This window comes from Petaurus breviceps, unplaced genomic scaffold, assembly GCF_028583685.1.
Source record: "Petaurus breviceps papuanus isolate PSGF00001 unplaced genomic scaffold, PetGlider_PUasm1.0 77, whole genome shotgun sequence".
NCBI lineage: Eukaryota > Metazoa > Chordata > Mammalia > Diprotodontia > Petauridae > Petaurus > Petaurus breviceps.
The window spans coordinates 15106091-15126233 of record NW_027186492.1 but is presented as its reverse complement, the minus strand read 5'-3'; the positions used below and the strand labels follow the sequence as shown (position 1 = coordinate 15126233).

At 36.6% G+C, this 20143-nt stretch overlaps 1 protein-coding gene across 1 annotated transcript in view; it reads right to left on the bottom strand.

Moving 5' to 3' along the window:
• Nucleotides 1-11856: 11856 nt before the first annotated feature.
• Nucleotides 11857-20143, bottom strand: part of PRKD1 (protein kinase D1) — a 430367-nt gene continuing 422080 nt past the window's right edge. Inside the window, exons 17-18 of the mRNA XM_069106011.1 lie at nucleotides 14432-14517; nucleotides 11857-12869 (exon numbers count right to left, since the gene is read on the bottom strand). Of these exons, the coding sequence (XP_068962112.1) occupies nucleotides 12651-12869; nucleotides 14432-14517 (305 nt within the window). The 3' untranslated portion in view covers nucleotides 11857-12650. The remainder of the gene's footprint in view (nucleotides 12870-14431; nucleotides 14518-20143) is intronic.

Here is a 20143-nt window from a genome sequence, read left to right as displayed (position 1 = left end):
CTGGCGCCATTGAGAGCAGTGCCGCGGAGGAGAGCTGAGGCAGGACAACATAAGCCCTCCCCTGAAAATAAGCCCTCTGGTGTTTTTCTTTCCAAAAAAATAATAAGACAGTGTCTTATTATCGGGGAAACACGGTAGGATAAATCTAATTCACATTCAAAGTCTTAAAAACACAATGAGCCCTAACAGAAGATTAAAAATCTGCAATTAAAAACCACTTTTCTAAATCAAAGATTAGAAGAGTCAATTAAAAGGATATAAAGTTTAAAACAATACTTACTTTCTCCTAGAAAACAAACAGCTAAGAAAGGTTTCTCCAGAAAGCAGTAAAGTTCCAACACTAACTGACCCCCTCTGGCCTTTTAATACTCCAAGCAGCAAGGACCCAAAATGGCCTCCCAGCTCTCTTAAAGGCCCAGCTCATCATAATCCATTAAAGAAAATTTGCTTCAACCTCAGTGGGGGAAGGGGAAGGGGTTGTTTCTTTCATCCAAATATGTTCAGGACACAAAGTATAATAGACAATATAAAAATAATGGAGAAATAGATGTAAACAATGACGGTGATAATAATAATTCATGTTTCTATGGGTTTAAAAGTTATTAAGCACTTTTATGGTTCTATTTCATTATTTTTAGTATATAGGACATTTCTCGATACTAATTAAATTCACCTATGCCATGTAAGAGTCCCTGTAATTCCTCAAATTCTTATTATAAATTATAAATGTTAATACAATCTTTGTAATAGAAAGGTTGTAATGAAGAGCTTGGACTTTATTCAGAGCACAGTAGTGAGCTTTTAAAAGTATGTGTGCAAATAAATGTCATGATGAAACCAGTGTTTTAGGCAAATTAATCTGGAAGTGGTGGTCATGATGGATTGGATTAAGGGAGAAGCTAGAGAAATGGAGATAAGATTGGAGGGTTTGATAACAATTACTATTTGAGAGGGTGAGAATCTGAATCAGGTGGCAGAAGGACTAGAAAGGAAGGGAAGAATGAGGAAAAACCTTAATAAGGAAGATTAGGATTTGGTAATTGATTAAATATTGGGGGGAAGCAAAGATAAATTTTTGAGACTGAGTTACTAGGAGAATCATATAATTATTGACAGAAATCAAAACATCAGAGGAGAAGACTGGTTTGTGAAATGTGTTGCAGAAAGGAAATCAAAGGACTGAAAATTTAGCAATGAAAATAAAGAGGGAATTAAGGTATTTAGAGAGCACTACATAGTTTAGCATTTTTTTTTCCAGGATGGGAGAGCTTTGGGTATGTTTAAAGATAGAGTTTTTGGAGTAGGACAGAGTCAGAGTCAATAAACATTTGTTAAGTACCTACTATGTACCAGGCACTGGGCTAAGTGCTGCATATATGAAGAAAGCCCTCAAAAAGCCCACAAAAAAGTGGGGGTGGAGTGGGGATGATACATAAAAAGAAGCAGAAAATGGGGAAGGGGAGGAAGGTACATGGTGATGAGGCAAGATAAAATTTGGTAGCCAGGGTGGGAAATGATTTGAAGAGATATGAGTTACTTCATTTATTTCATCAACTAAATTGCTAAATTATGGGTTTCTGGAGATTATAAAGTCCAGCAAAGTATCAGGGTGGGGAATGATAACTGAAGGTGTTAAGGAGAGAAAAAATAATTAAAGGAGCAATATCCTGGAGAAGACAGGAGATGGAAAGGGTTAACATGTTAAACTAGAAGGGAGTATAGGAAGAATGTTTATTAGCAATGTATATTAGCAGTATATATAGCTGCTTCTGACTCTCCCAACTTTGCTATTATAACCTTATTTATGTACTTTTTCCCTTTATTCTGTGTTGTCTCATCCTGTTAGAATGTAAGTTCCTGGAGGGCAGGGACTGGTTTTTGTTGTTGTTGGGTTGTTTGTTTTTTTGCTTGTATTTCTATTCCCAGCACTTAACATGGGTCCTGGCATGTGTCAAATTCAAAAGTTTGTTGGCCTGATTGTAAGAAGTATTAGGAAATCGACAAGAAATAAGTAAGAGGATTGTCCTTTAGTATCAAGAATACAGTTAAGGTTATAAAGGATGAATTTATCACGGGGACAATGAACTTTATTCTACTAATTTTGTATAGCAATGCTCTGAAGTCTGGGACAAAGAGGGAAGATTTGGAGAAACAAAAGTTTTGAGGGTTGGCATAGGAAGGAATCAACCGTGGTGTTAAGTAAGGAGTCCAAAATGTACCTTGTGTCAACCAGTTATAGGACAACATTAAACTGGGTAAAGTGAGTTTAAAAAATTTCCAAAAAAATAACAGAACAGACTCAATAATTGTGTGAGAGTAACAGAAAGGAAAAAGACATTTTAGAAGAGAAGCAGTAAGCTGAAAAGTGATGTACCATCACCTATATCCAAACATCTGACAACATATAGAAATGCTTTGCTGGGTACATTGTGCAGGTACATAAGTGATTTCATCAATGTGGGGGAACTCCTAGAGTGGAAACTCTTTCCACCAACATTTGGGATTTACATTTTGGACATTGTGTCAACCAATTATTGAGCAATAGAGGAAAAAGGGAACATATACCAGAGAAGTTGCAAGGGTAAAAGCAACAGGACTAAATAACTGATTGGGTAGGGGTGTGGGCTGAGAGAATGAGGAATAAAGAATGACCCAAGTTTTGAGCTAAGGTGACTTGGAGGGAGGTAATGCCCTCAACAGTAAGTTAAGGAGAGAGGAAGGTTTTGTGGAAAAGATAACTAGAGAATGTTCTTGGTAATGGATCTGAAAGAATAAAAAAAGTCAATGCCATTGATACTCAAGGAAATAGTATGAGCACATCTAGCCTCTCAATACCTTTGGGGACCCAAAGAACTCACTAATGTGTTTACTCAGTCATTTCAATGATATCTGCAAGGATGTGGACAATGGGAGATATACCGGAGGAAGGGAGACGGACACATGGGCTGATTTTTTGGAAAAGGGGCTATAAACCCTAGGATTACAAATCTAAGTTTGATTCTTGGGAAGGTTCTTTTTTTTCCCAAAGAGTATTTTGGTTTTCTTTCTCCAATTACATGCTAAAACCATTTTTAATATTCATTTTAAAATATTTGAGTTCCAATTTCTCTCCCTTCCACCCTTCCATCCCCCCTCCTTGAGATGGTCAGCAATTTGATATCAGTTATACATGTGCAACCATGCATAACATTTCTATGTTAGTCTTACTATGAAGGAAAACACTGATCTTGGGAAAATTCTAAAACACATCATTAAGGAGTTAGTAAATAGTGAGAAAAAGGAAGCTGTGATTACAAAGATTGAGCATGACTTCATTAACGAGTCATGCCAAACTAACCTTCTTTCTTTTTTGTTTTTTTGGACAGGGCAATATTGTAGATATAGTTTACCTACTTTTAGAAAATATGGAGAGATACAAATTAAATGATGAAATAATTAAATATATATGAAACTAGATATTATATATTATATACTAGAAACTAGTAAATAACTAGACTCAAAAAGTCTTTAGTGGTTCAGCATCAACTGGGAGAAGTTCTCCAGTAGAGTCCCCTCGAGAAATGTGCTTTGCCCTGTGTAGTTTCACATTTTTTTAAATGACTGGAAAAAGTATAGATGGCATGCTCATCAAAACTGTAGATGACACAAAGCTAAAAGGCAAGGTTAAAATGGCACACCAAGCTGTATCCACAAAGATCTTTATAAGCCCTACAGCAATATGCTCAATTGAAAAGGATAACATTAAATGGGGATAAATGTAAGGTCTTACGCAGGGGTTCAAAAAAATCAACTTCACAAGTTGAAGATGGAGGAAGCATGGTTAGGCAATAGTTTTTCCTCTGGGGGAAAAATCTAGGGTTTTCAGTCATCTAGAAGCAGCCAGCCTTAGATGAGTTCTGTTTGTCTGCAAATGGCAAAATTCAGAATGATGAGTGGAAATTACAAGGAGGAAAAGTAGGCTTGCTGTAAAGAGAAAACTTCCTAGCACACAGAACTCTCCAAAAGTAGGAGGTAGTGTGTCACTCTCATTGGGCCTCTTCTTGTACTTGTTGGGAATGTTATAGTAGGGACTCTATAGGTTGAATTAGATGGCTGCTAAAGTCCTAGCCAACTCTAATATTCTCTGATTATGTGGAAAGGTAGCTTGAATTCAGATCATGTAGGGCTCTGAATACCATACTAAGGAGTTTGAATTTTATTCTATAGCCAATGGAGAGCCAATTCAGAGTTTAAGCAGGATAGAGGCATTATCAAAAATGATTTTAGAAAGATAGTTGTATAGGAAAAAATGTCTAAAGGCAGAAAGACCCTTTATGAGGGCATTCTCATCGTCCAATCAAGGATAAGGAGGACCTGAACTAGGTGATCAGTAATAAAAACAGAAGAGAAATCCCAGAGACATTTTAGAGGAAAAAAGAAAAAAAATCAGTTAATAGATATGAGAATTGTGGAAGAGAATCAGAAATGACTAAAGAAATCCTGAATCTGGGGACTAGTTTTATTATTGATACCACATAAGAAATAGCAAAATTAGATGAAAGAGCAGGTTTTGGAGAAAAATTAAAGCATTAAGTTGAGTTTGAGTTTCTAGCAGGAGCAATTTCCCCTAGGTACATGGAAATGCATGACTGTAAGTGGAGAGAAAGTATGGGGGTAAAGATGTGTAGAATTATCCACATATATATGACCATAAAAACTGTAAAACTAGATGAGATTGCCGGAGAATAAAGGATCATTAGAGAAGGGGGCCATAGTCTAAGTCCTGGGGAAATGCCTAATTTTGGAAGCTAGAAAGAGGAAGAGGAACCAGCAAAGTAGATCAAGAAGTTATAGGAAAAGGAGGAGAACAAAGTATTGCAGAAACAGAGAGAGGAGAATTTCAAGGGTGAGGAATAATTGACTGTCAAATGCTGTAAAGTGGTCAAGGAGGATGAGAAATCTCTTAAAAACAAAGTAGATTAGACAATTCTGTAGTCTTTGAAGCAGCATGGTACAGTGGAAAAAGAAATGACTGAAATCTGGGCTTGAAATCCTTCCATTTATGCTACTTCCTTGGGCAATTTACTTCAATTGTCTGAGTGGAGTGGGTACTGTGCTGGGACAGGAGTTAGGAAAATCTAAGTTCAAATATGGTCTTGGAAACTTACTAGCTATGTGATCTTAGACAAATCACTTAATCTATTTGCCTCAAGTTACCTTAACTGTAAAATGGGGATCATATTATCATCTATCTCACAGGGCTACTGTGAGGATAAAATGTCATTAATATTTATTTTAAAACTGCTTAGCATAATGCCTGGGACATAGTAGGTGGTATATAAAAGTTTATGCCCTTCCTTTCCCCTGATATGAGGGGCTTGGACTAGATGGCCTCTAAAATCCTTTCTAGCTCTAGATCTGTAATTGTACTGACCTTTGAGAAATTGTTGTTCTTCATTCTTGAAGAGGACCAATGACATCATGGGGGTGATGTCTTGACTTCCTCAGAAACTGGATTTAAGTGAGGCAGAGCTGCTCAAAGTCATCATCCTCACTCTCTCCTCCAGAGTTTTCAAAGTCCAATGGAAAGACACAATTCAAGATGTTTGATGACATCCAGGGATATAGTGGATGACCTTGGCCTTTGAAAAATATGTTTTTTAGCAAAAGAGTAATGTTGGAAGGCATATTACTAGGTTTAAAAAGTGAATGTATCATGAGAAAGTAGGAGAAAGCATCAACAATCTACTCTTTAGAGGTAGTTAGTGAACAAAAAAAGAGAGTAGAGGGTGTGAGTAGAGGAAAGATTTATTTTAGATAGAAGAAAAATGCCTTTTTGTAGGTCAAAGGGAAGAAACCAACTCTCCTCTAGGGAGAGGTTAAGGAGATAAGATACACAAGGAATATCCTGGAGAAGGCAAGGAAAGAATGGCATCAAGGACACAGATGGATTGGTTACCTTCAGGAGAAGGGGGAATGTGTGTTTTCTTTTCTTCTGAGGTAGGAGAAGAAGGAAAAGACAATGGATGAGGGTATTCAAATAATGAAATGGATCTGTGCCATCAGAGATTTACAAGTCCCCTCCAATGATGCAGATTGGGATCCATCTGTACCTACCCATGCTGGGCAACTCTTATCTATGTCTTTCCATAGGTTTTGCCATAGAGGGTAAGCCCAATGTACTGGAAGCCTTCTTCACTTTTTCCTTATATTGCTAAGGGTGGGCCTTGAACATTCATACTGTCCAACTGTCATCCTTCACCAGTGACACCCCTCTTTTCTTCCTATTACATCCTTGATGTCATCTTTTGATCCTGCTCATTTTTTCAGAGTTCAATATTGGTAATATCTTTCAGCCTGCCCACATCTATCATGTACTTCTATATTGAGTTCTGTATAATATTAACTTGTAATTCTTTAATCTTCCATTGTTATTTCCTGCCTCACTATCAGTGGTATTAGTAAGATGGGCCTTTGCTGTTAAGGGAAGTTTGAGCTCATTAAAGAACCTTTAAAATAAACCAAATCAAATGCCATGCATATCAATCCCTTACTGCCTTAAAGACCTTAAGGTAAAATTTATTATTTTTATTCTCAAAAGTTTCCAGAGATGTTACAATTTCCTTCACAAATGCATTCAATTGCCATCTCCTCCAGCAAAAACCTGTAACTTAAACCAAACCTAATAATCTATGAATTAAAAAAGAAACAATAGTAAGTGAATTTTTTCACCCCAGAACTACACAGAAAATCAACCAGCAGCCCAGGAGCACTAGGAAAAAGGCTCATAAAGGAAACAAATGCCTTAGCCAGCAAACAAGCCCAGACTCTCCCAAAAAGACTAAAGAAAGGCCAGAGACATATATAGCTTTCAAAGGATCTCTGTGAGAGCTCCTCCACCTTCCAGAAAACCCTAAGTTACTTGCAAACCCACAGTTGGGGAGGCTTAGGGGGTCTCCCTATCCAGTGTGGTCATAGCAGCCTAGATACTGGGGCTCTTAGTTCCCTAACACCTTGTGCTAATATATCATTGAGATTGCTAAAGACCCCGTGTTCTGAAACTTGAAGACCTAAGGGCAGTTGTAACACTAGGAGTTAAAAATGTCAGTCCATTTTATCAGTCAGTCCAAATAGGGTTCTCTACCCCACCCATTTGGCACTAAGCCTAATTTAGGAACTAATTCTGGAGAAATGAGTAAATCAAGGAAAACGCTGATTAGTATGAAACTTATTACAAATTTAGGGATCCACAAAAGAGAAAAGATAACGCCATAACAATTATAAGTAGGAACTCAAAGGAAAAAATGGATTTGTTCAAAGAACTCAATATAGTAAGAAGAAATGAAGAGATAAAAAATTAATAAAAGCTATGAATGAAGACTTAGAAAAATTAGTTTAGAATAGAAAGTGGTCAACATCATTCAAGTAAAAGATTACCTCAAAACTAGATAGATAAAACAGAAATATAGAAGAAAATATAAGATATCTAATAGAAAAAAAAACACCAGGAAATCATAGCAAGAAGATATAATTTAGGAATCACTGGGCTCCATGATATGACTATTTAAAAGCCTGAACATTATATTTCAAGAAATCATAAATGGAAACAGCCCTAACCTATCTGAACCAAAGGGAAAAGTAAAGACAGAAAGAATACATTGATCACCTCCTGGAGGAAACTTTAAAAGGAAAAATCTCAGAAATGTCATAGTCAACATCCAGGGTCCAAAGTCAAAGAAAAACATACTGCCAGCATCCAAAAAGAAGCAGTTAAAGTACAATGAAAAACAGATGGGATCCTAAAAGATCTGGCAGCATCCACTAGTAACTAGAAGAGATCAGGGAATAAAATATTGCAAAAAGCAAAAAGTCTTAAAACCAAGAATAACTTATTCTGTAAAACCAGAGGGAGCAAAATGTACCTTTAATAAAATGATGTTCAAGTATTTGTCATGAAAAGATAAAAGCTGTGTAGGAATTATTAAATGAAAACAAAAGTGAAGAGAAACTTAGAAAGATGAGTTTAAGAAATGAGAAAAAACAATAGGATTATGTGGTGCTTGGTAAAGGTCCTGATACATGGTAGGCAATAAATGCTTGGTGACTGACAGACTGGTGCTAACGTTCTATAGGTGGGAAAAAAATAAGCAAGTGTACTTCTAGAACCTTAATGTCCACAAAGGGTATTGAGGAAGTTAAATAAGAAGAACAGAGAACTTGATAGTGGATTGGTTCTATTCTAAGGGTTTTAATAGGAGAAAAAGAAGGGAGAGTTCAAGGAATACACTAGTGTTAAAAGGAGGAAAAGGGGGGTTATTTTTCATAATTGGAGTATCTTAAATGGATAAAGGTTGGTTGAACATATATATATGTGTGTGTGTATGTATATATATATATGTAGTTTAATATAGAAAGACATCAAATTCAACAGGAAAACAAGTGAGGTAGGGGATGATAAAAGAGGAATATAATATCCCAGAGGAAGTCTCAATTAAAAGAAAATTCCTGATCCTGAAGGTGATATAGAAAGGGAAAAATTCTTGAGAGAGGTGGAGAGGGGAGGGGAAGACAACAGAGGTGGGGAGAAGAGAGGCAGAAGAAATAGGATGGAAAGGGAAAAGAAGGCAAGAGAGGTGGGAAGGGAGGGAAAGCAGAAAGGGGGAGGGAAAGGAGGGGACATTTATCCAGATGATATATGATGAGGGATACTAATCTAACTCCTTAAAGAAAGATAATTGTCTCAAAGTATCAAAAGAGGCATAGATTTTTTGACATGACCATTGTGTCAATTCATTTTGCCTGACTACATTACATCTTCCTTTCCTTTACCCTTTCTCTTTTCATTTGAGTACCTGGATTACAGCACAGATAGGGTTAGCATTGCTGATGCCAAAAACAAAAGAAGAGTCATTGAAACACTTTTTAAAAAAAAATACAGGTCAGAAGCATGAATATGTAGGACAGTTTTTAAAGTAATTCTTGGAATTATATATAATATATAAATTCAAGGCTTTATTACAGTTTTTTTTTTTGTATTCTGTTGAATATATGGAAATATCCTTTTTTGATGTTTAAGTTCAAAATAAAATGTATGGAAAGTGTTAAAAATTATTATTATCACAAAATTATGTGCGCCCAATTGTCTCCATGAGTATATATTCAGTACCATGATTTCACAATTGAAAGAGTCTAGCATCTCACAGTTCCTATCTAATATACTTGGAAGCTATTTTAAGTGCTACTTTAGTCTTTTTATCTCCAGAATAGGTAACTTTGCTTCCATTAGCTTTCATTTTAAAAATGACTTTCTAATTCTTTGTTTTTTGCTGTTTTCTCATAAATAGTATGGCTAATAATGTTTGAGCAAACTGTAATTGCAGAATCACAGTGGAAGTGACCTCAGTGGCCTTCTTCTAACCCTCACTCAAAACTGACTCATACTGTATTGGTTCTCAAAGTGTTGTCTGGGAAATTTAGCATATCCCTTGCCAACCTCCCCTCAACCATTTTAGGAGATCTATGAGATCAAAAATACTTAATAACAATACTAAGATGTAAAAAAAAAAGGGGGGGGCAGCTAGATGGTACAGTGAATAAGAGCGCTGGCCCTGGAGTTGGGAGGACCCGGGATCAGTTCTGGCCTCAGATATTTAACACCCATACAAAAAAAACTGGCCGTGTAACCTTGAGCAAGTTACTTAATCCCAAGAAAGGAAACATAACTGAGAATAATATTTAGGGGCAGCTAGGTGGCACAGTGAGTAAAGCGCTGGCCCAGGAGTCAGGAGAACCCGAGTTCGGTTCTGGCCTCAGACACTTAACACCCATACAAAAAAACTAGCTGTGTAACCTTGGGCAAGTTACTTAGCCCCAATTGCCCTCCAAAAGGCAAACAAACAAACAAAAAAGCAATACTAAGATGTATTAAATTCTATTACTGTAAAGATAGAGATAATCCACATAAACAAAGGTCCTTTGGGGTCCGAAATTTTAAGAGTGTAAAATGGTCCTAAGACCAGAAAGTGTGAGATTGTATATTGTAATGTATCTAATGCTAACCAGTGGTTATTCAACCTGTGTTTCACAACCTCCAATGAGGGGAACTCACTACCTCCTGAAGTAGCCCATTTCATTTACAGATATCTCTAATTTTTAGAGACTTTTTTTCTGGCATCAGGAATAAATATGATTCAGAAACTTACACATACTCCTTTGATTTCACAACTTCTAGAAAACAAGTCTAATCCATTTTGCACACAATCACTAGACTTGTTAATTAAAACAAGGTTTGTTGACTATTGGGCATAATGGGAGTCTATATCAAGCTTCTAATTTGCTATAATACTTCTTTTAATCTCAACTAAAACATTTGACTTTCATTCTAACAAAAGTGAGGGATAACCCATTTGCTCTGTTGGTATCTGCAATGTCAATAAGAAAGGGGAAGGAAAAGGAATAAGCATTTATATATTGCTGACTTTGTGAAAGGCACTCTGCTAAGAGCTTCATAAACAGTATTTTATCCTGACCACAACCTTTAAGAGATAGGTGCAATTATTACTCCCACTCTATAGTTGAGGAAAATGAGATAAACCAAGGTTAAGAGGCTTGCCCAAGGTCACACAGCTAGTAAGTGTCTGAGACTGGATTTGAACTCAGATCTTCCTGACTCCAGGCCCAGAACTCTTTCCAATGTACCACAATAGATCTAAAAGGACTGATCATGTTGGGTGGACCCTCAGTGAAGGACTTATGGGAGGAAATGGGAGAACAGGATGGAAAGGTTTGCATTCGTTGTGATTTGTACCATTAGAGGGAGTAGTCAGCGGTAAGATCACAGATCCATTAGAATACTGATATATCTTCATTTTCCTTTTGGCCATGGAGGATTTTCCAGTCATGATAATAGAGGAGGGGGGCAAAGTGGATAGAGAGCTGGCTTTGCACTCAGAAACAATGAGTTTCAAGTCCTGCCTTTGATACATACTGGCTGTATAACCTTAGGCCAATTTGATCTCTCAGGGCCCCAGAGGGAATTTTCTAAGACTGTAAGTTGTAGAAAAGGCCCATTTGTATTGGTAGAAGGTTCCTCATTGGAAGTTCCTATAAATCATAATAATAATAGAAAAATATTTCACTTTTCCACAGAATTCATATCTATTCTCCTCAGAGAATAGAAACCCTTCCCTCATGGCTACTAACTCTGCTTCAGGAAAAGACCAAAGTCTCAATGATGGATTAGTTTCTTGATTTCTTATGTAAATATCTCTTGAGTCATTGTAAGGGGAATGTAAATTTTTAAGATCTTCCCTGCCCCTAGGCTAAAGTGCACCTGGAGCCTGGGGTGGGAGGCTTGTTTTTTAGTAGATACTTCTTGATTGGCCAGTGGGTCCAAAAGGTTGTTACATTCTCTGAGCCAGGAGAAGGCCCTGATGTGAGGCTTTGTTTTGGGGCTCACTTTGAGAAGTGTTCTGTGATTTGATCTGGATTCTGGGAAGCCGTTGTCCAGAGCCCCCCGGCTTTGAAACCCAGATGTTGATTGGGTATGGATGTAATGGTTGGACAGTTTGAAAGCTGTCTACTTGATCTGTTTCTGTCTTGATAATTCTGCCTGTATACTTTGAAGTTCAGGGTGCTGACCTATTCCCCCTGAATGTGGTAAACGATATATGTTTGACTGATTAAAGTAAGCTTGTTAACCCATTTTGAGTTGCTTTCCTTTATCAAAGCAGATCCAAGAACCTGTATTGGCAGCAAACCCTGAGGACGCTTGGGGTGCTTGCTGCTACAGTCATCCCAAGCTAGGCTCGTGTAAATTTCAAAAGAAAGAGTTCATCATTAAAGGAAAATATTTTTGACAAGACTTTTTTTGTTTAGTTGTTTGTTTTTATTATTGAAAACACATTGAATTTCAATAGTACAGCAGAGTATTGTAAGAAAAGGGGAAATAGGACAGTTTACATGACTAAGGCATTTAGGCTTAAGATCAGTTGTCCTGCTGTGTGTGTAAGAACATTTACTCGGACACATATCGATATACTCAGTCACACACAGAAGGCATCTCAACTGAAACTCTACACTATCTTGTCTCTCACATGCATTTGTGTTTGAGTATTTCACCTTAGTAATTTTCATTTTTTTCCTCTTACATCAAATAAGCCTTTTATTTTTTGCTTCATTTTGATTTTACCAATGACTTTAGGAGTTGTTCACAGAACAGTTCATAGGACAGCTCTAGAAACATAGAACTTGTAATAGTCTACTCTTCAAGAGTTTGCTTACACATTCAATATTAGTGGTGTACACAAAACAGACCTTATTTCGTGGAAAATTTCACTCTCTTACCAACATGAGGCTCAAGTAAGAAAAACACTGATTTGCAAAGGCACAGTGGAGACAGGTTTAATGCATTAAATATAACATGAATCATTCACAAGAACAAGTTTAGTGTTTCAGGGAACTTTTGTTAATACAACACAGTTGGGTCACATAAAATACAAATGCTTCTGTTGATTTGTCTTGGCAACTAAGATACATCAACAGTGCTAACAGTTTAACAGCTTTGTTCCCATCTGACAGAAAATGATGGCAGTTCTGCAAGGCGAATGTTAAACCTGACCGTATGTATTTATTAATTCCACAGTGTTTTGACAGATTATAGGGGCTATAACTTAGAGGATGCTGACCCGCTCACTGAGGGCTCTCATCTCTGTTTCCTCTGGCTCTGGGTTTGCGCTGTGCTGAGCATTCTGATCGCTAAGGTGGGCTGGATATTGCAGACCCTGATCTCCCGCATACTGTTCCCACCTTAAGTCGTCACTTTCATGTGTGATGTAGCGTTCCCCAATCTTGCATTCAAGCTCTCGTAAGTCTAACCAGGTCTGATAGTCCTGGGAAAGAAAATCCAAAATATTAACAATAAGATCATTAAACTTAATAGCCACAAATCTAAGCTTTAGTAGAGAAAGCAATGTAGTCTGAAGACGTGAGTTAGCATCCTGGTTCTGCTACTCCCTTTATGATACTAGGTGCCTCATCTGATCTATAGAAAGAAGACTGGATCTGGAATCAAAGAATCTGGGTTCAAATTCTACCTATGATTCTCTCTGTATGACCTTGAGAAGAATCACTAAGCCCACTTGGGTCTCAGTTTTTATAGCTGTAAAATGAGAGATTGGACTACATGGCTTCTGAGGTCTCTTCTAGCTTGATATTTATGATTCTATGATGTAACCTCTCTTAATTTTCTTTTATGTATAATGAGGAGTCTGTATGAGATGACCTCTGCAGTTCCTTCTAGTGCTAAGTCCTATGATCCTTGGAATTCTTCCTATAGAATCCATTTCCAACTCTCCAATTAGAGTTAATACCTCTTCATGACTATATTTATTGTATGACTATATATTATACTTTATGACTGTATTTTTTACTTCATTACAATAGAAGTAATTCATCTTTTCTAAGTTTACCCTAACCTGACAGGGTCAGTCCAAGCAAACAGCACAAAGGCAAATGTGAGTTTCCAATTTTTTTAGGGGCAGGAGGGATCTGAGGCTGTGATTTCCTCAACATAGAAGACTCTGAGTAAAGACACTCCCTTCTGCCAATGATGTAGAATGACAAGTCATCTTTACCTTGAAGTCTTAAAGAATTATTTGTGGGCAATGAGAAGCTAAATCACTCTCCTATGGTTACACAATTAGAATGTGTCATAGGCAGGATCTGAATTGAATTCTTCTGGACTCCGACGATGGCTTCACATCTTCTAAAATATGCAGCCTATTGGTATGCCTCTTCTCATACATATCTTATTTACATTATACTTTGAATCAAAGTTGGCTGATTTAGGAATACAAATATTTTGAGTCATACAATTTCCTAATTTGGTATTCTATTAAATGTATAAGCTCTGAATATTCCATTTATGAGAATTAATTTTCAACTTAGAGCCTGTTATGCTAAGTGTTTTTGATCATACTTTAAGTGTATATGATAAATATCGGTTGTATTTTAGAATGAATAAGAGCTCAGGTTTTGAAAATACATCCTGCAAACTAACACCAAATGAGCAGATGGGCATCATTTTGGTTATTTGCTTCATGAATACGGATGCTTTTTAAATCCAGCCCTCTGAGCTCTTATGCTCCCCCTTTTTTTTCAGGAAAAGGGGTGAAAGAAGTTTGACTCTTCTGACTTATATAGTTAGGGAATAATTTCTTAAAAATGAAATACATTGTAAAATACATAGTTTGTTAAATTCTAAGGTATTCTATGCATTTTGGCAATGAACATAACTTGGGAGAAGGACCTGTAATTCCTGAAGCATTTTCATTCTGAGAAATACTTCAGTGTTTTGTAAAAATAAAAAAAACAACAACACAAAATTCAAACTGCTACAAATATTTAGTAGATAGTCCTGTTGAGAGAGAATATGAAATTATTGATGGATTACCTGTAACCACGGATGACTCAATGTCTTATCCACACTATAGCGCTTTCTCATTTTCACTTGCAACAAATTATTGATGAGATCAATGGCTAGGGGGAAAATATTTGTTTTTAATTTATAGCAATTGCTAGATCAGTAGTCATATTATAAGTCATTTTTATAAGAGGACAACAAATTTCTCAATGTATTTTATACTGCTTTGCAGCTTCCATCTTAGCTCTGTATCATTATGCATTAAGTATATTAGTCACAACAAACTCCTCTGGACCTTAATGAAGAGATTTTGTCATCTTTCTTGTAGATTCCAAGACATTAATTGAACAAACACAAACTACAATAAATGTTCATTTATTCAACATTTATTAAAAACCTATTGTGTTTTAATAAAAAAAAATAAACCAATGGGGCAGTTAGGTGCCACAGTGAATTGAACACTGGCCCTGGAGTCAGGAGGACGTGAGTTCAAATGTGACCTCAGACACTTGACACACTTACAAGCTGTGAGACCTTGGGCAAGTCACTTAAGCCCAATTGCCTTGATTTCCCCCCTCAAAAAAAAATTAAAAACCAGAAACAGTCCCTCTTTTCAAAGAGCTTATGTTTTACTGGGGAAAACAAACATGTTTACAGATGAGCAAATGAAGAATATTGTAATCCATTGCAGAAATATTTTAAATACAAATGCAGAATATTGCACATGCAAAAGAAATCTTTTCAGCCTATGGAAAGAAGTGATTTCCATTGACTCACAGTCTAAAGCCATTGAAACTATTTATTCCTTATAGGATTTTTTAAGAATATACTTCATTTTGGAGAAGCAGCATGACATAATAGAAAGATGAGCAACCTTGGCCTTGCAAATATCTGGTTTTAGGTTCTGCCTCTAACCTACACTAGCTAATCTGATCTTCCTGAGATAGTAGATAAAAATGTTTTAAGGACTATTAGTTTACATGTGAGAGGTATCGTGGCATATTAGAGAAGGGTTTGGCCTTTGAGCAAGGGGGTTCAAGGTCTGCCTTGGACACAAACTACTTGTGTGGCTATGGGCAAGAATAACATCTCAGTAACACCCCCCAGTAAATCTCTAAGCCTACAGGTTTTGGATGAGTTGTGTGATGTTTAAAAAGTTCGAGAGACATAATTTCTGGGTAATTAGTCATTTTATTAAGAATGCCAGAATTTTAATAAAAGGAGGTCTGTGGCACTCTCAAATGCCAAAGACAATGATGGAGGACTGCTCACAGTTCATACACCCTTTGGAAGAGTAGCAGTTCTGAGGGTGGCAATCAACTCTAATTGGTTAACAGTTAATGAGAGGTAGACTTTACAAAGAAAAGTAAGCTCACTCCAATGGGGGGGCTGAGAGTGATATCATGTCATTCTTAGACAGAGAGACTATCCCTATACCCAGACTACCTCCAGCCTTGGGCAAGCTAGACAAAGAATCTATATTCCCAACCCAAATCAGAGTTCATTGGGTAGACTAGCAATGTTAATCTGTCCTTGAGAGACTGGACTAGGAAATAGGAAAAGGAAAAAACAGCTGGGCTCTCCCCAATTTTAATAATTGGCTATTAATATGAGAAATAATCTCTCAGTATATTTTATACTATTTTTAAATTTCATAAAATATACTCGGTATATTTTATACTTTATGACTATATTACTATATGATTTCATTACTATATAAGTAATTCATCTATATAATATATAAATATAAAGTATAGTCATAAATTACAAAATAATTTCTCTCAGTTGCTGAACAGCATTAAATGGGAAGAATTTCCATTCTGCATGTTTTCTATTGGAATAAGAACTCCAGGTCTGGACCAGCAACTACCTTCATACCCTTCCTCATTTGAATACATTTATATTTTCACTATAGGTAAGTATATTTAAGCTCAAAGGAAAGTATCAGTAAGAATGTTGAACTACGAAATGGTTTTACAAATTTGAAAACAAAGTAGACTGTAGACATTTTTTGGACCAGTTACCATGGCTTTCTGATCTATTTTCTTAGGATTTTAATTTATTCAATTCCATGACAAACTTTTAATAAACCCCTATGGTTTACCAGGCTCTGCACTAGATACGAAAGCTAACAAGATGAACTAGACACAGTTGACTTATAATAATTTACAATCTAGGGGTAAATTAAACCCTATCATCTTATAAGTATATTTTGAAATAGTCTCCTCCCTAAGTGCATTAGCTTGTCCTTTCTCATACTGATACATATTTGTTACTTTTCTGCTCATTTATAGCTTTGAAATATATTCTCACAGTGTATCCAATCAATAAAACATTTTAATACTCATAAGGGTTTAAAGTTATCTACAAATTCAATAGAAAGCAGTGACATTGAATGTGACTTTTTCATCCTACTCTTATGTCACTTAGAATATACAGTCTTCTATCAAAGTAGTTCACTATAAGCATTTGCAAAATTTTATCCTCATTATTTTGCCATCCATAAAGTGTTTTCTACATTGTGATGCAATATTCCTCAACTCCTCCCCAAATGGGGTATTCTTTCTCTGTTTGGAATTTCAGTATCCCACCAAACCATTCCCATCTGCCTAAACCATTCAATTACTGCATGTATTCTCCCATAAATTCACTACAAGGAGCCTCTCCTTTTTTTTTTTTTAATTGTAAGGATATGATCACATTGGAGCACATGAGTTGTCCACCGGTTCTCTCTCACTTCTCGCTTATCGTTTCACTGCTTATATGTTTCTTTGATTACATTCCTTCTACTGCTTCTCCTTTAAAACCCCCATTTGTAATGTGCTTCAATCTGTTCATGCCCACCATGTTCCCCTCCACTGCCATTTGGTTAATCCTTAATTTCAGTTCTCTGTAGATCAAAGTGTTCCATGACTTAACAGCCACCATTATGTCAAAAGGCTAAGGCACAAATCACATAAAGCACTTTTTGATGGAGAAATCATGTGCAGTGCAAAACATCCAAATGCTTTCAATGGTTCTGTCTACTTTTGTACTAGCTATGGTACCAGGGCACAGTCTGATTTCAAATTCCACACATATGCTCTCAAGATCTTTTGAAAATGTAGCTCTCCAAGTAAACTACCTATTTGAGCATGTGAGCTAACATATCCATTCACAAGATTTGTTCAGTGGTGAGTAAAGTACATGCTTTATTTAAGCCTCTGTGAAATCGGACAGCAAAAATGGTGGGCGGACTACAGTGGTAGAGCTTGTGTGCAACTGGCAATATGTAAAAGACTTTTTCCCCAGAAACTTCTGGGGAAAATGCACAAAATTAATTCACTCATTTTGCTTTGAATTCTATAATTATGAAGGTAAGAGCAAAACAACTCAATGAAAGACTGGTTGTTATTGTTGTTTACCCAACTGACCCCCAAAGTGTACCACACTGCCCGAATAAAGAGGTAAGTAATGCCAGATGAGGAGTTGGAGTATAGGGGAAGTGTAATATGCGATTATGAAGAAATTGTTCTACTGAATGAAGCATGTAATCAGCAGTCTCATTAAGCGTCAAAGTACCTGAGGCACCTATACAGCTGGATATGCAGTATCAAGGCAATATGAAGCATCTAACATGCAAAAAAATTATAAGACATAAGGAGAGAATTCTATGTCTAGTATATTATGTGTGAATATGTATATGTATATATAGATTTTACAGACGACAGAGTGGTATCATCCATACAAACAAAAGGCACTAAGAAAATGAAAATCTAATGTCATATGGTTCAAATGTGTTGAGTTAGGCACACTACATAGAGGGAGGGCAGGTTAGTCACATGACTTTTTTTGAAGGGCTTATCTCAGACAATTGGTCAAACAATCCAAATTCCAGGATACCAGTGAATTCTTTTTTGTGTTGAAAATAGATGTAATTCATTTTAATTGTCGTATTCCCTTTCCAGAATAATTTTGTTGATGGTGAACTCTGATCAAGTCATTCTCTTGATCAGAATCTTTCATAGTATCTATCTAATAAAATCCAAATTCCTTAGGATGACATTTAAGACCTGCCACAACCTGAAACCAGCCTACCTTTTCATCATGGATTCACCATTCCTGCCAAGTTGAACTATTCACCATCCTTGAACTCTTCTTTACCTTTGTTTCCATGTCTTGGCCCAGGAAATATGTTCCCCTCAGGGATGTTGAAATCATACTCATATTTCAAGGCTCAACTCAAAAACCAATTCCTTCATGACACTTCCATTTAACCCCTTCATCCCCCCACATTCAGCCAAAAATAATTCTTTTTCAAAAAATGTATTGCTTGTTACTCTCCTACACATCTATTTTGTGACAGTCATTTGTACTGTATTTGTATGATTGATCCTACTAGACTTTCAGCTCCTAGAGGGAAGAGGCCATGTTTTATTCATTTCACTGCCGCTGGTGCTCAGCAGTGCTTTATAGTAATCATTACTGTGGCTAACTTTTACATAATGATTTGCAAAGGGCTTCACAGATATAATTTCATTTACTCCTCTAACAACTCTGTGAAGTAGGCACTCTTATTATCCCCATTTTATAGATAAGGAAATAAAGCCTGAAAGGTTAATGACTTTTCCAGGGTCACATAGATAGCAAGTGTCTGAGGCAGGATTAGAACTAAGTCCTTCCTTGACTACCAGGACTGCCTTGACTCTTTATTCACTGTGCCTCTTACCTGCCTCTTTATACACAGTAGGTACTTAATCATTTTTTATTATATTTATTTGTTAAATTGGGCCAACAATGAAGACAGTTCTTGATAGTTTTCCTATATTTGATGCTGAATATTAAAAATTCTGAAATCAGTCTCTTTATGAATAACATTGCCTATTCAGCTTAGACTGAGAATGTACCAATCAACATCAGAAATGACTTTTACTTTCATGTATGTGCCACATCCAAGTTGCTATATAGCAGTATGTCCCTAGGCAAGTCATTTCTGTCTGACTCTGTTTCTTTAATTATAAAATGTATGTAAGAATAGAACCTCCTTTGCAGAGTTGTTGAGAGGATCAAATGAGATATTATTTGTAAGAAGTGCTTACCATAGTGCCTGGAACAAAGTAAGTGCTACATAAATGCTTATTCCCTTCCCCCTTCATAGACATAAGAGTTTCAAGATCTCAGGGACCATATAGATCAGTTCCCTTGTTTTACTGACAAGCCAATGAAAGTAGAGTGATTTGTCCAAGGAAACATCAGAAGCGATTTGATACTAGTTCTTCTGACTCTAGAACAACACTCCTCTTTCTGCTTCCCCTACCTTTAGTTATTATTATTATTATTAGTAGCATATATTTTTTGCTTTTTAGAGGGCAATTGGGGTTAAAGTGACTTGCCCAAAGTCACATGGCTAGGAAGTGTGTCAAGCATCTGAGGATGGATTTGAACTCAGGTCTTCCTGACTCCAGGACTGGTGCTCTATTTACTGCACCACCCAGCTGCCCCTTTTTTTATTATTAGCACTTTTTTTTTTTTGCTTTTTGGAGGACAACTGGGGTTAAGTGACTTGCCCATGGTCACACAGCTAGTTTTTGTGTTAAGTGTCTGAGGCCAGATTTGAACTCAGGGACTCCTGACTCTGGGGCCGGTGCTATATTCGTTGCGTCACCTAGGCTCCCCTCCCCCATTTATTATTTGGAAGCATATTTTCTGCATTTAACACTTTTAATATATAAAAGATAAGATCCCTGCTCTTTAGAAGCTTGC